Source organism: Leptodactylus fuscus, chromosome 7 (assembly GCF_031893055.1).
Source record: "Leptodactylus fuscus isolate aLepFus1 chromosome 7, aLepFus1.hap2, whole genome shotgun sequence".
Lineage (NCBI taxonomy): Eukaryota > Metazoa > Chordata > Amphibia > Anura > Leptodactylidae > Leptodactylus > Leptodactylus fuscus.
In genome coordinates this window covers 26,925,533-26,945,280 of record NC_134271.1, presented here as the reverse complement: position 1 = coordinate 26,945,280, position 19,748 = coordinate 26,925,533, and the positions used below count along the sequence as shown (strand labels likewise).

Below are 19,748 nucleotides of genomic sequence, written 5' to 3'. Positions count from 1 at the left end.
TACTGTATATTAAAGAAGGAAGTAGAAGCCTTACACCAAAGAGAAGTAACTGGGAGTATAAACAGGCTGTTTATAGATCTGCCCTTGTACTGGGGGAAACCCACCTATCTGATCATCTTTTTAGATCTCAAGGAGACGTAGAGGAAATGTTTTCTTTCCTGTGGTTCTACTGCAGCAGTTCAGGCTGGGACATACACATTATGACGCCAGCTCGGGACCTTGCCCGTGACATTGCAGGGTTTTCACGATATACACTAGAAGTCTATTGGGAGTAGTTCACATTTACTTCTGTCAAGGTTTTTCCACATTCAGATTGCTAAAATTAAAGGAGTGTTTCCATCTCAGACATTTATGGCATGTCCCTACAATGGAGGTTCCCTGACCCCCAGGCACGCAGCCGCTGAGGCCGCATATACACGACTCTGTCTATTCACGTCTGAAACCAGACAAGCAAGCCGAGCTGAGATAGGAATACCCTGCTTGTAATGACATGAAAGACATTGATCCGGTCTGTCTACTCTTACCCGCAGGTTGCTTGGGGCAGACAAGGTTTTCTCTTATGCTCTCAATGAGTGGCTGACAGACATCCGCAAGAATCAGCTGCCGGGGATTCTGGGAGGAGTAGGCCCCATGCATTCAGTCGTACAGCTCTGTAAGTATTGGAACGTATAGGAAACTCCTGGACAGTGTTCACATCTCCTTACTAGAATATGCAACGGTAAACGTCATGATGCATCGGGCCCGAACTGGTGGTATTAGTTTGGCATACACCAGGCTGTTATACCGCAATAAAGCATAAACTGCAGAGAGTCACACTGGGAGTCAGATGGAGACTTGTATAATGTGACACATGAACACAAAAGATGTGAACAGAGCCTTCGTTCCATCACTACCTCCAAGAATCTTAGTGTTGGCGCACATTGATCCCGCAGTGCCGCCATTTTCCTGCTAACCTTTTATGTGCAATACCAAGCCATAGGGGACGAGAGGGGGGGGGGGGGGGGGCACATAGGATTTTTTTTCCCCTGGTTTGTCAAAATGCTAGCAAATTGCTCATTTTTCTTTTTAGATTTACTGGAACAGTAAAAGAAAAAACGTGGTTGCAAATTTGGACAAAACATTGCCCTACTTATCACAATATACATATCATGGATACATAGTCGTGGCGCTGCCATTTTTACATGTGATGTCTGTTACTGTCTCTTTGCTGTTTTAGTTCACGGAGTGCGTGACCTTTTCTGGCTGCCCATTGAACAATACAGGAAGGACGGTCGCATTATCCGTGGCTTGCAGAGGGGGGCAGCGTCGTTTGGCACCTCCACAGCTTCTGCGGCCCTTGAGCTCAGTAACCGGCTAGTACAAGCCATCCAGGTATAGAAGCATCGGAGAGAGAATTGTTAGGTTATAGGGATAGAATGACTGCTATGTGACCTACACTACATATTACTTGTCTATCTAATTTTAGGCCACAGCGGAGACCGTATATGACATTCTTTCACCGACACCACCCGTTTCTCGTTGCGCGCTCGACGTCAGACAGCCACGTAGACTGAGGAGAGGGCAACAGCCTGCAGATCTGCGAGAGGGGGTGGCAAAGGCCTACGATACTGTACGAGAGGTAAGTGCACCTGCTCATCGACCACCATTGTGAGGGGGCGGATTAGGACGTGGATTCCGCGCCAAAATCCGCCCCCTCTTGCCCCGTGTGAATGGGGCCTTACATATTGTGATAAGGAAATACTGTAACATTGCTTTCTCCAACTTCATAGGGTGTGATCGACACAGCTCAGACCATACGTGAAGTGGCGTCACGTGGCCATGAACAAAAAGGCCTGACTGGCGCTGTTGGCGGGGTCTTGCGACAAATTCCACCCACTGTAGTGAAGCCATTCATAGTGGCCACCGAGGCAACCTCTAATCTCTTAGGAGGGATGAGAAATCAGATCAGACCCGATGCCCACAAAGAGGACTCTCTAAAGTGGAAGGCAGACGAGGGGCAGGACTGACGTGAAAGCCTCTCTGCCCTTGAAGTGCCAAAGGAAAGCTGCAATATGTGAAGACGTCTGGAGTTTGCTGGGTCTGCGTCTCAAGCTGTTAACGTCACTGCATGACCACACTTGGACAATGGCCGCCACTCCCTACAGTACTTGATTATTGCCCATAAGCCTTCGGTTGGATATTTTTGTTTCATTTTCTGCGACCTTCTTGTTCCTGTATCTATGAACCCTCCTCCGCTATCGTCTACAATTCATGTAGTGACTTTAATAGGTAAAATACTTTAAAGGGGCGCACCACGAATTAAACTTATCCCCACAAGAACAGGGTCCTAGTGGAGCAATAGTCGTGCATGCACACTACCCCTCCTCCGTTTATCTCTCTGGAGCTTGGCCATACACAGTAACCCCATAGAACTGAATGGTGATCCCACCGCTGACACCTTGTCCCCTTACCTATAAAATAGGGGGCTAGTTTAATTTAGGGTTGCATCCCCTTTACAGTACTTTTATTTGCAATGGCGGCCTTGAAACGTAGACCCCTTCTCTGGACCTAAGCTGTGCATTAACCTTTCAATCGAAGACGCTTGCGTTCTCCATATTTGATTTTACTGACCCATTTAACTGGAGCTAAATTGTGCACAATGCAGGACTGTCCTGTCACACACAGACTCTGCGGCCTCCATCATCCCCCGAATGTCGCTTTTTACATCTCTCTCTTCCCTCGATGCTTTCTTCTGAATGTGAGGCCAAATAAGTATAAATAATATATAAATATATAAATAAAATGTAAAAAAATAGTGACCTGTACACAAAGTAAAGTCATTGTCAGGGTGTTATTGCGCTATACCATAGGACGGCTGCTCTGTGGATATACTTTTATTTAGAAAGTGGCGTATTGAAAATGAATGAAACAAAGTTCTCGCACACGGTGATATTGTTCATAGTCCGGATATAAGGTTTGTTTTTTTATCACTCTGCACAATGTTATGAAACGTATTTACTGGCTTTCAGAAATCACATCATCTTATTACACGGAGAGGAGATGTCAGAGCCGCAGTCAGCATTGAAACAACCGCAGCGACAGGTAGGGGTGTGACGTAAATATTAGGACACAGTACTGAGGACTAGTAAGAGGTGAACAAACTTCTATCTAATATACAAGTGGCCAGTGAGTGCCCTGTGAGTGACTCCTCCATAATGTCTGCCCGTCTTTAACTTCATCGAATGTCCAATGTCAACTCTCTGCAGCGATAAAATCTCACGTATACACCAACCGATTGCGGGACGGCGCTATTACAGTAAGTAGATCAAATTAATTCCATTAACTCACCCTGAAGGATTCATTTTAACTTTTTATTACCTTAATCAAAGATCTGCCATAATAGTACGGCAGACGTCAGGACGTTAAATATAGCGCCTGCTCAGGAGCCGAGCGGGCACCATAGTCACAGGGTCTCTGCAGCCATTAGAGATGAGCGAACACTGTTCGGATCAGCCGTTCCGAACAGCACGCTCCCATAGAAATGAATGGAACCACCTGGCATGGCGACCGGCCGCCGGAAAAGTGTACGTGCCAGGTGCTTCCATTCATTTCTATGGGAGCGTGCTGTTCAGAACGGCTGATCCGAACAGTGTTCGCTCATCTCTAGCAGCCATGACATCTCTGATCGCAGACACTTGACCCTTTCAAGATTGTGAGAGCTGCTATGGTAGTTGGGGGCCTTCCCATTCCTGACATAGTAATAGAACTGTATGATACACGCAATCAAATGATCGCAGCTTCAAGTCTCCTGTGGGGTGGGGCATAAAATAAAGTTTTTAAAAAATTTTATATAAAAAAAAAAATTAAAAATCACCTTCCACATCACTACATATAAAAATAAATAACACAAACATCCACTTTACCAAATGCGTAGACTTGAAAAATAAAACTGCTTTATCTCGTAACTGTTACAGCAGGAAAGAGATAATCCAAAAAGTCTGGTTTGCCGTTTATTTCGCCATTTTACCACAAAATAAACTGCAAGTCATTTTACCATCAACTATTTTAAAATGACAGGAATATTAAAATGGCAAACTTTAGGATGTAGCATCCCGTGGCACCATTTACGTCCTGCCACGCGCTCCCCATCAGAGGTTTCGCCAGGGATCTATTTTTTTTTTTTTTTGCAGGGTTTCTCTTCCCACCACCAGCTATGATTAATGATTTCTTAGCTGTGGTCCATTGCTGGTTGAAATAGATCAGTAAATATCATTCAAGAGAAAAAAAAGGAGGCCGGGTCAGGGATTATGGAAGGGCCGACATTCAGGGTAAAGGAGGAGGCCGGGTGAAGGATTATGGAAGGGCCGACATTCAGGTTAAAGGAGGAGGCCGGGCAGAGAAGACGGAGGAGAACTTGAGCACTTGCCATGATCAGGACAACTGTGAGTACTTGCAACTTAATGACATATAAAGTTTGTTCCCTCTTATTGTACCTCCGTCCACATCAATAGGTATATTGGCTAACCTAACTGGCACGGTAAATAGTTTCATGATGACCGAGCCTCTGACTAACTCCCTTTAATGGAAGAACAGTGTTTTGCCATATAATGGAATGAAACTGAATACTACATATATTATAAAGATTGTCCTGCGCCACCCGCTATGGCGGAAACTTGATCCCTGAATCCATCAGTCAGCATTTTGCCAGTATGGCTGTTCATCCCGTTGTAGAGTAACAGTCAAGAGACCCCATTCTTTACAGTCTGTTACAGGTCAACATGAAGAGCAGCAGGTCAGTGTTTGTTGTGCTTGGTTTTCCAGTGGCCTTGTATCTTCATAGAAGATCGACTCATTCCCTATTGTCTATCAGTATATAGTAGATTATCTCCCACGTCTCATATTCTGCTTCAACATGAGCAACATTCACCTGGGTCCATTGAAGTAACCCAACAGTCCACCCAACAGCAACTCGTTCTGTTGTTGTAGTAATTTTAGTGAAGAATATCCTTACATGAATGCATAGGGTTGTGTTACCAGGCTGGAGAGGTGTAGGCCTACTTACCTTCTTCTTTAAAGCTCCTTGTTTTCCCCATTTGTAGTATTCCCCTCAACCTCCCTTTTCATAAAAGCCTTTTCCTTGACCGTGTCCTTCCCTTCCTCCTGCACCAGGCACTCTGTTGCCTTCTCTTCAGTCTCTTCTACCATACACATGGTATCTCGAAAAGTGGCAATAAGGTTCTTCAGTCCTAGCAGGTATCCATCTTCATGGGTTCCCGGTTCCCAGGGCACATCATGTCGAAGAGTAATGTGCGACGGTGCTGGAGTTGTCTTTCCAAAATCTATCATCCATACATTGGAGAAGCCACGTCTGTCATGTACAAAGAGCAGAGAGCTGCCAATGACCTTAGGAGGAAAGAACAGGCGTAATTATAATATATCCTCTCTCCATGCTGAAATGTACACAATATAATGTGAGCCATGTTAAAGAATCACTCCATTTTCCTTTGCTTATGTAGTGCTACATAGGTTATTATTAAAGATTAATGTACAGAATGTCCCCTCTGCCTCCTGCTTGTATTAGGTTTCTCTCTCTTACAAGCAGGAGGCAGGCAGTAGTTCTTTTGTAAGCCTTAAGTTCTCAGGTAGTCAACCTCACAGGATTACAAGCTCCAGACTGGTGGCCAGGCTAGGATCATATGACATGGCCACCCACAATGAAAAGGGTTAAAAATGTATGGGTGCAATAAATATGAGATGCTGCCTTCTGCATAAATAGTGCATCGGGGTGTGTGCTTCATGCACTACTATCACAGATAATACAAGAAAACTGTAATGCTCTGCACAAGCTGGCATCGCTACACAAAGACTGACCAAGTGTGTCCACCAGCACTCAGCTCATTAGGTGGACGTGCACTCTGCTATACACTCTCAACACTAGGTGGCGCCATACTATACAAGTGTAAGAGGCAGGTCAATTTTTATGACCATGACATTTAATGGAGGGGTAACCCCAGTCAAATGTTTTTGACACGGACATGATTCTTAAAAACACATCTGGGTGTATTAACATTGGAAGGATCCTGAAGAAGCCACTCATCTTCTTAAAGCCAGTCTAATTAGTGGTCTGTAAAAGGAAATATAAAACTTCTACTTACCTGTACGCCTCTGTCGTGCTATAATACAATATCGCCTTAAATCTTTTGGTCACCGCTGCCATATATAATATACCTACACATGCCATTGTCTCCTCCATTACTAACCTCATGAGTGCGGAAGAAGTCGGAGTTCTGGAGTGCAGTCTGCATGTTCTCCAACCGCTCCAGGTACGCAGCCTGAAATACAAAGATTGGGCATATCCCATGTTACGACACAAGGTGACACTGCAGCACGGGCACACACCACATCTACTACGCTGCCAACTAACATGCAGACACTTCTTAGGCGGGCATTTCTAGACCGTTGTCTGACTAGAACACAAATCCTGGTCCAACGTGATAGTGGTTATGGTCATTGCATTGTCAGAGATATCTGTCCATATGTAATACCACACTAGACTATACTGAACTTCTCTAGAAGATCGATAACACTGCAGTAGGAGTCCGATACTGGTGCACAACGCTCAGGAAACAGGACAAGTCTGGTTACATTCCCTACATACGCCATAGTGTGAAGCGATGACTGTCAGGTCAGTACATGAATGGCATGAAAGGCTGCAGGCGGAGAGAAGTAATAACGGGGGGCAGTGAGAGGAACAAGCCGCATGGTGACCACAACAAACAACTAGAACAGGAAAAACATGAAGCATGCGGGGCCATAGGGATCCCCCAGGATAGAAAGGCCGCAGTCTCATACCAGGATGTCCTTCCGCCCCTTGGTAAAAACAACAAAGGTTTCCATTATCTTATCTCTGCTCTTCATCTTCTTAAAGTTTTTCTTCACAGGCCCAGCCTCAACCTGGAACACAAAGGAAAAATTTCCAGTGCCTACATAGTCCTTATTAATGGAGGTCAGCAGGTACGGTGGGAAACAGTAAGAGTCAGGTTTTGGTTGCAGAATTGGGGCAATAGAAGTTGTGTGTGTGTGTGTGGGGGGGGAATACAAAGGGACTATAGAGAGCTGGGTCTGTTCTAGGACTCCCAGAGTGCCCTTCGGCCTCTCCACGAAACCATGTTGTACGTTACAATCTGAACTTGAGCTCTGATCTCCGTGCGTGTGTGTCAGTCTCAAAATGTCTGGCCATGCCCCCAATCTCCTACACCCCCGGGGCTTTTCCATGTATCAATATCATTCACGTGTGTGTTTTACATGTATGTACAGATGTGTATCAGGGTAAGAATGACAGCAGGAAGCTACACAATTGGGGTTTTTTTTGCTACTGGGTTAAGTTGTGTAAGTGTTGAGTGAAACAGAGAGTAGCGTCAATGCCGTATGACTGGTAGGGCAAGAGCCACAGTCTTGGTATTCTGGGTATTCTTATGTGGGTTACAGGTTCCTGGCAGACGTCAGCTATCACCACCTCGCTGTAACTTACCGTAACGCCCTCAATGCGGAACCCCAGTGATGCCGTTGAGCTGACGCTCTCCCTCCACTGCATGTACCGCGGCTTTGTAACCGCTTGCTGCTTACGTTCTTCTGGTGTAGGTGCCTCAGGGTCCAGGGCCACCATCTTGTTGTACATGTCTTTGCGTGGTGTTGGTTTCAGGAGAGCCTTGGCCAACTCTTCTTCTAGGTAGGTTCTGTGGTAAGACAATTTTAGGACATGTTCAAAGTGGCGACAAACTAAATTTTTTTCCAGAGTGGTCAAAAATGTAACTCAAGTTGATGCACTTTTGGGTCACAATGGCGCCTATTAGCTCCTGCACCCCGACACCACTTTTTTAAATGGTGGATGTAGCTGGCCAAGAAACAAGGTGGGTCAGGATTTATTAGGAATCAAGACATAATAGAAATCTACGCCAGCCAGTGACTGGTTTGGGCCTACTGGGGAATAAATTCGGCTTGACATAAGATACGCCAGTCTTATTCCCACCTATATATGCAGTATTACATGGACACGGTATGTGAGTATTATTCAGGCATTATATGACAGTAATATGTGGCCTGGCTATAGAACTACCAAGCATCTACAGCAGGAAAGGGTTAAAGGAATAAAAATTCTTGTACCGAATCCCAATTTTGCAGTCCATGATGCTGGGACCCTCGAGGCCCATGAGTAAGTCTTCCATCTTGATATACGTCTGCTCATCTCTCTCCACCAGTCCATAGTAAGTAGGAACATATGGCCGGAGACCGTCCTCCATTAGCGCCACAAGGCAGGCGTTTTCTATGGGGCTGAACTTCTTAAGGATGTGTCCTCTCTCACTTGCTTTGAAGTTACCTTGGAGAGCGAACACAGGAATCAATACAGAATGACTTTTTTGGGTTTGTTCATATTTACATCTGCCTTGAATATTTCTCCAATGAAGTCTTGAGCTCAACAACGACTTTTGTTATAGCGCTCTTGACACTTGGCTCACCTCCACCCCAACTCTTGAAAAGAATACTGATGTATATAGAAACTCCGACGTGTTCAACCGCCAAGACTGAAGAATCCCAAGTCTGCAACCTCAAGTTGAGCTGTGAAGCCCAGAGGTTCCCCTAAGATCTAATTTTACTGCTTATATACAAATCTTCCAAGTAGGAGCAATTTTGGGGGCTAAAACTTAAGGTCTCCTCAGTGTCTTTATGGGCCGTTTAGATCTTCGCAATGAGCGCTTTGTTTTTTATGCTTACTCTATATATGTAGAATCCAAACTCCAGTCTGTCAGCACAATGTCACGTATCTGCACTAGCAGTCAGCAGAATTGTGAGCGCAGCTCTGGATGCACTTGGACTTGTGCTCGAGATCAGTCCAAGCAAAGACAAGCAATATAGTTATGGGTTAGTTAAAACGAAATCAGTATAGAAGATAGGTTGCTATAGGGGCCAGTGACCATAGGGGGCATGGCTGGCCCCCCCCCATTTTTAAATAATAGGCTGCTAACCAGTAATCCACTCGGCATTGCACAACTTTTTTTTATCTTATCTTATTCACAAAGCATTTTTAGGTTAAGACCCCACGTTGTAGAAAAACTGTTTTTGTTGCAGATTTTGCTGCATTTTTGGAGAGAAAACCCAAGAGTGGTTTCACATGGAATGGGAAATCTATAGGAAGTTTTATACCTTTCCTTTCTGCTCAATCCACTCCAGGCTTTGCCCCCTGCCCCTCCCCCCAAACCCCCCCCCCACATATGACAGAGTGGTGGGGAAAAAAACAAAAACAAACAAACAACCCACCATGAAATGTAAAAATTAACACCTAGTAAAAAAAAGTGCACTATATGGCCCAGTTCACATCTGAAATCGAGTCATTGTGTTGCCCTCCCACAAGCAGCGCTTTTCTCTCCGCATTTTTTGTGCGGAAACCAAGCGGAGGAAGCCATGAATTATAAGTGGGACAGCGGGTTTCCTTAGGTAACTGCTTTTTTATGCGGATTAGGTTTCCGTTTGGGGGAAGGGGGGGGGTCCCAAGTGGAAACCCATGCACAGATAAGAACCGGGCCTATGTAAGGATTTTCAGATTTTACTACTGAACAGCATGTAAATATCTGGCCCCAGTGTTTTTGTGGAAAACACCTTAAGACCAGGGCCCCACACTGAGGGAGGGGGATATATATATAAAAAAAAAAACTCCATGGACTTTCTGTAAAAAACGTGATGAATTTCCATACTTTTTTTTTTGTATGTGCGCGTGCGCTGTGGACCGCTATATGGGGCCTTAGCCTAAGAGAGTTACACACACACACACACACACACACACACACACACACACACACACACACACACACACACACACACACACACACACACACACACACACACTTCCCCCCCACACAGGCCTCTAGACCCCCGGATAGAGCTCGGTACCTTCATGACCAGCCAGCTGCACCCAGGAATTCTGTCGCCGGAGGGACCAATGCACCATCGTGAAGAAAGTCTTCCATGATTTGGTCTATGAAATAAATAACAGAAAAATATATGAAAAAGACACAAAACACACAATACATTACCAAGACTCCTACAGGTATCTACAGGACACCAATATAATGGGACAAAGGGGGGTCAACCCGACTACAGCACCGTGCAAAGGTTTAAGGCAGGTGTGGACAAATGCTGCAGAGTAAGAATGATTCCAGAAATAGAAGGGTTAATCGTTTATTTTTGGTAATTAATAAAATAAAGTGAAGAAGCGAGAACTCTAAACCCATCAATATTTGGTGTGACCTTTGCACTCTACAAGTGTACCGAGAAGAAGCAATGGAAGGCAGACAAAGGGAGGTTGCTCCCACCATCTTGGAGAACTAAGCACAGATCTTCTGTGGATGTAGGCTCGCTCCAATCCATCTCTCTTTTCATATCATCCCAGACAGACTGGATGATGGTGAGATCAGGGCTCTGCGGGGGCCGTATCATCACTTCCAGGCTCCTCCTCCAAAGGGCAAAAGGCAAACCAGATATTGATTTATATTTGTCTTCATTCACTTTATTTTGTTAATTGACAAAAAATAAACTATTAACCCTTCTATTTCTGAAAGTATTCTTACTTTGCAGCATGTTCTTTTTCCACATCTCCCTGAGGGCCCCTTCACACGGAGTATACGCTCACTGATTCTGAACGTGTAACACGTTCCCTATCAGCGGCGTTAAAACAGATCCCACGCGCGTACCACATTGAAAGCTATAGAGAAAAAAGCAGCCCATTCATTTCTATGGGGAGCGCACGTATGCCGGCTCCCATAGAAAGCAATGGGATCTGTTTTAACGCCGCTGATACAGAACGTGTTACACAGTCAGAATCAGCGAGCGTATACTCCGTGTGAAGAAGCCCTTTTGCACGGTAATAGAGGTCACTAGGCGTTCTTCACCTTCATGAGTGACTTAGAATGCCTGGGGGATCATATGATGGAGGAGATCACTGCCAGTGTATACTTTACCATAGCTTTCATATTTGGTTAAAGGGTTGTACCAAGTTATGGAAACAAAAATAAATGTTGCCCAAATGCGTACACATACGCTGTGCCAACCTCCGCTCCCTCATCGACAGACTATTTAAGAATACAGTCTGGGTGGTTTCCATGGATTGAAACCACTCAGACCACCCAATTCCTACCAATCCCATGAGCTTCCCTGGATTGAGAGCCTTCTTCAGGCAGATCGTGAATGGCGCATGTGTATGATCGGCTACCAGGACAGTACGAACGTCCATGCAATTTGTGTGACCAACAAACAATACAGAGGACACATGCATGACCGGTAATGCAAAAAACTACTCCAGGACATATCTTGGGGCAACTCTAGGCTACCAAGCATATAGGAGGGTACCAAGCATATAGGAGGGGGTTTACTTAATACTTGGGCACATGAAAAAAAAAACACACTACAATTGCAAAAACAGCTGTTGTGGATAGGTTGGGACAATAGCCTATGATCTTCAACTTGGTATAACCTGTATAAATTCTCCCGTGTCTCCTAAAACCAATTCCATACATCATAACATAGTCGCAAAACCCTTGACGCGCTCCAATTCACAATACAACCACTGCTTGGCCACACATATAGGGTAGACATCTTGTGGTAGAATATCGTGAAATGGGGTTTTGAAAAGCAGCTCATTTTGTTTCCCACATTTCTAGGCCAGCGAACAGTAAGAGGGGCCATATCTGTATGTTGTTGAGCGGTCAGTGACGGCGCTTTACAAGGTCAACCCTAATGACGGGTTCCCTTTAACTCCACCAAACTATTTCTCTGTTTTTCACCGTGTAAACTTTAGTGTCAGGGAAATGAGTAATATTTTTGTGTTACTTGGCAATAGATTGTCAGATGAACATGCCACTACCTGAAAAGGATGCTAATCTGAAAAACTGTTTCCATGCGATTACGAGAAACCGTGAAACATATCAGTTCTTCAGCACTTTACCATTTTTAGTCATTCACGCTGAATATTCCAGTATCTTAAGATCTCCAGTAGGTAATAATAAAGTTCTAGAAGTGAAGGTCACCTATCATGATAGCATGGAGACTATGGACTCCAGAAGGCATGGGTTTCATGAACACCAACAATCTGATTCAAGTTCCTACAGAACCATCTATTTTTTTGGACATGTAGAAGGCTACACAAGGGGAGACAAATAAAACTTCCTCCAAAATTGTCCAACATTTACTAACCCAAACCAGGGTGTGAAGCAACTTGTGGGCAAAGACCATACAGTATTGTATATGGATGGTGGAAGGTGTAGACCCAACTCGTTTTTTTTGTAATCTGCATGAGGTGAGGTAATGTACGCCATAGATTATCAACTATGACCACGCAACATCGTAAAGGATAGGCCATCAATAGTCTGATCCTTTAGGCTAAATCCCTACGCGTTGGGTCTACTGCAGGATGTCCTCTGCTGCTATCCCACAATGGACCTACCTGCAGCAAAAACCCATGGCTGGTCTTCGTTGCAGCCATCAGCCATGATTCCCAGGTGATGGGCCCTGCAATATTTCGGCATGAGCTGCGACCTATTCACTGTCTACATTGGGCCCAGACCCTGTTTATACCTTTAGTAATGGCTCTTCTAGGCATTGCTGCGATAGATTGGAATAACCAGGGCTAGGGGCGTAGCTATAGGGGTTGAGGAGGTAGCAGTTGATACACAGCCCTCGGCCCCGAGGGGAAATATTCCAATATTCTAAATGGCACCAGGTAAGTAATGGCCCCATTACAGGTTCTGCACAGGAGCTTCAAGTTACACCTACGATCAGGGCTGTGGAGTCGGGCCCAATTTTAGGTGGAGTCGGAAAAAAGTCACAAACTCCAACATCAAATTATTACATTACACAATTATTAATATTTGGCACAACTTTACACCCGGCCATACAGTTAATATTCTCTATCTTTACGCCATGAACATGGATGAAAGAGTTAAACCAGGATAAACATAAGCAGGTCCTTTCAAAGGTCAACGTACTACAGCTATTGATCTGATCCAGGTGACTGTAGATAGGGGATTGGAACCAAATTCCCTTGAAGGCCATAAACCCATATAACAAACAATATAAAAGAACGCGTGAGCCGTCAGACCTGTCCGCGTTCACACATCTTTCATCACTAGTGGAATGATTTGTGATTCGCTTGAAGGAAACTTACATCGGGAGCCACATGCCTGAGAGCGTGAGAAAGGAAAAATATGAGGAAGAGGCCCATGGTTTGTTAAGCCGTAATATGCTTAGAGATCAGGTGTACAGATACATATCGTAGGACTAACACTACAATAATATTCAGAGATCAAGTGTATTGAATATAAAATGGTTTGGACTTAGTGAAGGGTGAGGAAGGTTATACATATATATGGATGGAGAGGGCACAAAAACCACAAAGCCCAAGTGCCAGGATTTCTATCGAACTTCCACCGGAGTCTTGGGGTCAGTCTTACTTTATTTGGACCAGAATATGGAGAACCATAATGTTTATCTCTGCTCATGAGGTTCATCCAACCTTATCTGAGCCAAATCTCCATGTGAACCATAGTGTCCCTCTGATATCCATGTGAACTATCATCTATGAAAAATTATCCATCTAACTATCTGGACCAGAACGTTCACGTTGAACCACAATGTTTATCTGGCCTTATTGGGGTCATGGCATCCAACCAACCTCAACTGTGAAAAACAATGCCCATGTGAACCTTGAAGTTCCTCTGATTTCGGTCTAACTTCATCTATACCAAGACATCCATCCATAACGTTCACGTTGAACCTCAATGTTTATCTGGCCTTATTGGGGTCATGGCATCCAACCAACTTCAACTGTGGTGAAAAACAATGCCCATGTGAACCTTGAGGTTCCTCCGATTTCCATCTAAGCGGTGGCATCTATCTAACTTCATCTATACCAAGATATCCATCCATAACGTTCATGTAGAACCTCAATGTTTATCTGGGCTTGTTTGAGTCCATCCAATTTCATCTGAGAAAAAAAAATAAAAAAAATATCTGAATCTTGGCATCCCTCTGATGTCCAAAAGGGCAAGGACATCTGCTCAACCAACTTTGTCTATGCCGTGATGTCTATCTGCGTTTTTGGGAAAGCATGTTCATGTTGAACCATGCTGCCATTTCAGACATGGCTTCCATCCATTTTACAGATGTGCCCTTCCGCCCCTCAGCTGCTCAAAAATTTCATTAAAGGGGTTCGTATTTTTGATTATATAAATGCTGTTAGTGGGGCCATAAACATAAAATATATATATATATATTCACCCCTCCCTGGGCCACCACTTCTGGCATGCAGGATTTCCATCATGTTTCTTACATTGGGGCGAATACAGAAGGACGGCCAATGGAGTGGGCTCCATCTGCAATCTGTTATTTAACCCCCTTGGCTCTCATTTTGGGATAGAGTCATGGACATTGAATAATGGTAGCCTAATAACGCTTTCCAAAAAGTTACTATATTGTGGCTTTTGCTGTGCGGGACATGTTTGGTTGCCATTGTCTGAGTAGCATTTATAACTAGTCTGGTTATGGGGGAATTTTAGCTGACGCGCTTTGGGTTGGCAATGGAGCATGGAGCGTATAAGATAACGTATTCACTTTTATCATGCAGAATATTGTTATAGTCACAATAGGAACTTCCAAGCACTATTGTGCTGTACATATGACCGCCCTGCGTGTGTCCAGCTTGTGTCTGATTAACACATTTCATTCCATGTTCCTGCTATTGTTCCATAACAAGTGAATAATGGAATCTTGTCATAATAGCGCTGGCCTCTGCATGAACCGATAGCCAACATTGTACGCTCACAGGCCGCATGGAAAGTCAGGCTTTGTTTTTGCTGGAAATATAACCTCTATTATTATACATGTAGAAACTTGGCAAAATGAGGGAATAACGTGTACCAGCCTGAGAAAGAATCCACTGCTCGCTCCATGTTCCCTGACCTTTGTGAGCGTGTTATTCCCAGACCTTAGCCAATAAGCAAAGGAGAACCGGAGCACGAGCAAAACCTGGAATGACCCCCCCACCCCAGTCCAGTCCACTATGACCACCTTCAGCAGCAAGTCCAGAATATGGACAGTCTAGGGCTCCATAATGCAGACAGTGGTCACATAACAAGGATAATGTATATAGTGATGTCAGAAGGATTAGATAATGTGCCCAGCGATGTCACTATACAGGGATAACACACACGGTGATGTCACAGTACAGGAATATTGTACATAGTGATGTCACAGTATAGGGATATTGTACATAGTGATGTCACAGTACAGGAATAATACACACAGTGATGTCACAGTACAGGATAATACACTGTGATGTCACAGTACAGGAATAATACACACAGTGATGTCACAGTACAGGGATAATACACACAGTGATGTCACAGTACAGGGATAATACACACAGTGATGTCACAGTACAGGAATAATACACACAGTGATGTCACAGTACAGGGATAATACACACAGTGATGTCACAGTACAGGAATAATACACACAGTGATGTCACAGTACAGGGATAATACACACAGTGATGTCACAGTACAGGGATAATACACACAGTGATGTCACAGTACAGGGATAATACACACAGTGATGTCACAGTACAGGGATAATACACACAGTGATGTCACAGTACAGGAATAATACACACAGTGATGTCACAGTACAGGGATAATACACACAGTGATGTCACAGTACAGGGATATTGTACACAGTGATGTCACAGTACAGAGATAATACACACAGTGATGTCACAGTACAGAGATAATACACACAGTGATGTCACAGTACAGGGATATTGTACATAGTGATGTCACAGTACAGGGATACTGTACACAGTGATGTCACAGTACAGAGATAATACACACAGTGATGTCACAGTACAGAGATAATACACAGTGATGTCACAGTACAGGGATATTGTACATAGTGATGTCACAGTACAGGGATAATGTACACAGTGATGTCACAGTACAGGATAATACACACAGTGATGTCACAGTACAGAGATAATACACAGTGATGTCACAGTACAGGGATATTGTACATAGTGATGTCACAGTACAGGGATATTGTACATAGTGATGTACATTTTTGGGTGGGGTGTTAAATCTCAGATTTTTTTTTTTTAAATAGTTTCTATGAAGATTCTTTTCCAATAGGAAGATGACACAAGACACCGTCAGAATTTGGCATTTGGGTTATAAAGGAAATTGTGAAACAATGTGAATTTTACATCTTATTCACACAGTGAAAATGCAAGTACTGACCCCGGGCAACGGCACATAATGGGGCAGATTTACTAACGCTGGAGCAGCGGTTTCCACGCCAGGCTTGATAATCTCTGCCCTAGTAGACGTCTGCACCTAATTTAGGACAAGGTTTGTGCCAAGTTGTAGGCCCATCCACTTTAGGTTATGGTCACATGGAGTTTTTTGGCAGCGGATTTTGACGCAGAATCCACCTCAAAATTTGCTGCCAAAAACGACTCCAATGACTTTAATGGGAGCCACATTCGGGCCTATTCCGGAAGGGAATACCGCAACGGGATGCACTGCATCGAATGGGCCTAGTCGGGAGGAGGGAGTGCCTTCAGGTGGATTCATGAGGCGACTCTGCATGAAGAATGAGCATATCCGTTCTTTTTTCCGGGAGCTGGAACAAACAGCTCCTGCAAAAAAGAACTGACCGGCTCCCATTGATTTAAAAAACTCTGTGTGAACTCAGACTAATTCTGGGGCTTTAACTTAGTAAATCTTCAAGAGCCTTGAAGGATCTGTATTATGGATCCATACTACTCCAAGTGCCTTTATAGCGTGGGAACATGGCACAAGGTAGGTAGTAGCCCCTTTAATGTTGTCGAGTGACCTTTGAGGGCCCCCTCAGGGTCCTGGGCCCGGTCACAACTGCTACCACCGCCCTCTTTATAGCTACGTCCTTGTCTGAAGGTAATAAGACTTCATACAGATGGGATATTAGAGGGGACCGCAATACATTCTGACTGGCCCTGATATGTAGCAAGTGTCTCTGCAGACTCTAGCTACAGACCAGGCCTGACTGCAGGAGGAGCAATGATGTCTGACAACACCACATTATATACTGTATGAAAAATGGAGGTTCTTATATGTTGTTAATAGATGCAGGCAAAACCAATGTGTGGAACGAAAAAAAAAAACCTATTATAGCGCTTAGATATAGCGCAGGGCGGTATAAGGCACCATAACCATGTATGATACATGTGCGCTCTCCTGTACAGGGGTGTCTCGCCTCTCCTAGTCAGGCAGGGATCTCCCTCCTCTCCACGTGTTTACATAATTAGAATAGTTTCCGTACTGCCGTCTCCTTGGGTCTGTTTGTACAGCCGTGACTTCTGCTTTCACACTCGCACACACAATATACATGAATAGAAAGACACCACAGATGTCAGCACTAATACATACACCGCTGATCCTAGAGGTCACCATTTCTGGACATGGGTATCCCCTTGGTGGATGTAAGAAGGGGGTACGGTTTGAAGTTTGGGTGACACAGGCATCCTACATGGCCCCCTTTAATATGAAAAAAAGGGTCTCCATTATGAGCGTGCACAAGGCTCAGGTCACCACCACTTGGATGCAACATTGTGCATTGTAACGTGATGCAGAATCGGACAAGGGCCTGTAGCAGTGCACGGTTATATAATGTCTGAGCTGTCAGATACAGGACACGGGGAGGGAGGGCAGAGACTTCCCCGGATACACAGGGAGTTCCCTTATTGTGCTGCACTCAACGTTAACTATTTGGTGCCCAGCACCAGTGTATAAAGGAGGGCACTGCGTAGCATGGTAATGTACTCCTACCGTACTAGAAGGGAATGCTAACACGGTGATGGGTCAATCACCCGGTATTGTGGAGTACTACAATTCCCATCATGTTCAATACACTGAGCCTTATAACACAGTAGGGGTACAGATACAAAATCTAGGATTTCCCCATAAACTAGGGAATCATGCGGATATTAACTGTGCAGAATAATCGGAATATTTAACCCCTAAAGGACCATAAAGACAAGTTGCGGTGACCAAGCGATCCCAGGAATGCCGTGGCCAGCGGTGACATGATTTACTATAAGAGGCCACTGACCATCAAGGGCGAGTGGAATGTGGACCAGCGCACCTCGCTTCTGCACATGTGCAACGAGGCAAGGTGCAGTACTCTCAGCTGCAAAGGTGCGCTGCGCATGCGCTGGGAGTGGTCACTGAGGAGGGGCCTAGAAGATTAGAAATGAAAAAATAAAAAAAATCTGGAATGGTGTAACATACAGAACTGAGATAACCAAATCTGGGGCCCTATAACCCAGTACCATAAAGGACATGTTGATGATTTAGGGACCCAAACAAGGTCCCTAAATCAGGGAGACAGTTTCCCTTTAAGGGTATGTTCACACAAAGGAATTTGGAGCTCATCTTGAGACAGATTCCATCTCAAGATTCTGCCTCCTATTCATTTCAATAGCAGATTTCATTGCTGACTTTTCCAGCTTCTCTCAGTGTTCTGCTCCTTCTTCAGGCATTTCTACCCGACACTCCCATTAAAATAGGTGACAGATTTGGGAGCAGTTTTTGAGGCAGATTTTCAGAAAGTGCATCAAAATCAGCATCCAAATTCCTAAATCTCATTTTTTTTCCTGCCTGACCAAATTCCTTATGTGTGAACATATCCTTACATACCCATGAACAGCCGGCGAAGGACCAATAAAATCATCGGTGGCCAATAACTCATTGTAAATAGGGTCTTGTTCACATGAGGTTTTTATTATGGTCAGGTGATCGTACTAGCAATTGTGGGGTCACATACAGTCACCCTATGGGTTTATGTGAATTAACAAGAACTGATCGACTTGGTAACATGGTCGACTGGTGATGGTTCATGACAGCGCCATAATAGGGCAGATTTAGTAAACTGTCTTCGTTGTCTATAGAAACCAATCACAGCACAGTTTTCATTTTACATTCCGCTCCTGAGAAATGAAAGCTGTGCTGTGATTGGTTGTTACGGGCATCTAAGACAGTTTAATAATTCAGCCCCATATGTCTGTAATTATATGGACACGCTGACTCTAAGTCTAATGGCGCAGACTTCCTTGATCCCTGTAATATGGTCGACATAATATGGATGGATATATGACTGGGTGAATCCAGCCGTAGAAAAAAAAAAAAACAGTGTAGCAAAATGCTGCGAGTTGTTAAACATGTTCCCCGTTCTCTCGGATACTTAATAAACAAGGCACATTACACGCCGATAAAATTGTAACACAAAAGGCCACTGCCCGACGATGCGGATCGGTAACTTCATGGCCATCTAATGAATTGCTGTATATATATATATAATGTAATGGAGTAGTAAAATGCTTGGCTTCTAGACAAAATGCCTCCGAACCCACAGAGCGGAGCCGACAGTACGACCGACGTGAAAGAATATGTTCTATTATTACCTACTGATAAAGGGAATGGAAAAGCAGATACTAAGAATCAGCAATTAAAGGGAAGGAAGAGATGCCCTGCATGTGTGTACATAGGTAAAGTAGCGCGGTGCTTAAAGGGGAACCGCCGGAAAATATTATACAATGGCCGTAACCGTATCTGAAGAAGGATACCCCAAAGATTGGCTGATCATAAGGGGCCCCACTCCTGGGACTCCCAATAACTAGCTTTTCAATTTCC

At 44.3% G+C, this 19,748-nt stretch overlaps 2 protein-coding genes across 4 annotated transcripts in view; one reads left to right on the top strand and one right to left on the bottom strand.

Moving 5' to 3' along the window:
- ATG2A (autophagy related 2A) overlaps positions 1-2,865 on the top strand; it is a 57,063-nt gene extending 54,198 nt beyond the window's left edge. The window contains exons 39-42 of the mRNA XM_075281484.1: positions 531-652; positions 1,217-1,371; positions 1,466-1,618; positions 1,770-2,865. Of these exons, the coding sequence (XP_075137585.1) occupies positions 531-652; positions 1,217-1,371; positions 1,466-1,618; positions 1,770-2,006 (667 nt within the window). The 3' untranslated portion in view covers positions 2,007-2,865. The remainder of the gene's footprint in view (positions 1-530; positions 653-1,216; positions 1,372-1,465; positions 1,619-1,769) is intronic.
- LOC142213227 (inositol-trisphosphate 3-kinase A-like) overlaps positions 1-19,748 on the bottom strand; it is an 83,933-nt gene that overhangs the window by 26,539 nt on the left and 37,646 nt on the right. For 2 of the 3 annotated variants that reach the window (XM_075281502.1, XM_075281503.1), the window contains exons 3-8: positions 9,925-10,009; positions 8,143-8,356; positions 7,511-7,715; positions 6,832-6,933; positions 6,240-6,311; positions 3,036-5,382 (exon numbers count right to left, since the gene is read on the bottom strand). In XM_075281502.1, coding sequence (XP_075137603.1) covers positions 5,050-5,382; positions 6,240-6,311; positions 6,832-6,933; positions 7,511-7,715; positions 8,143-8,356; positions 9,925-10,009 — 1,011 coding nt within the window. In that variant the 3' untranslated portion in view covers positions 3,036-5,049. Of the gene's footprint in view, positions 1-3,035; positions 5,383-6,239; positions 6,312-6,831; positions 6,934-7,510; positions 7,716-8,142; positions 8,357-9,924; positions 10,010-19,748 lie in introns of those variants that run through there. The other variant, XM_075281504.1, reaches the window with a different exon arrangement.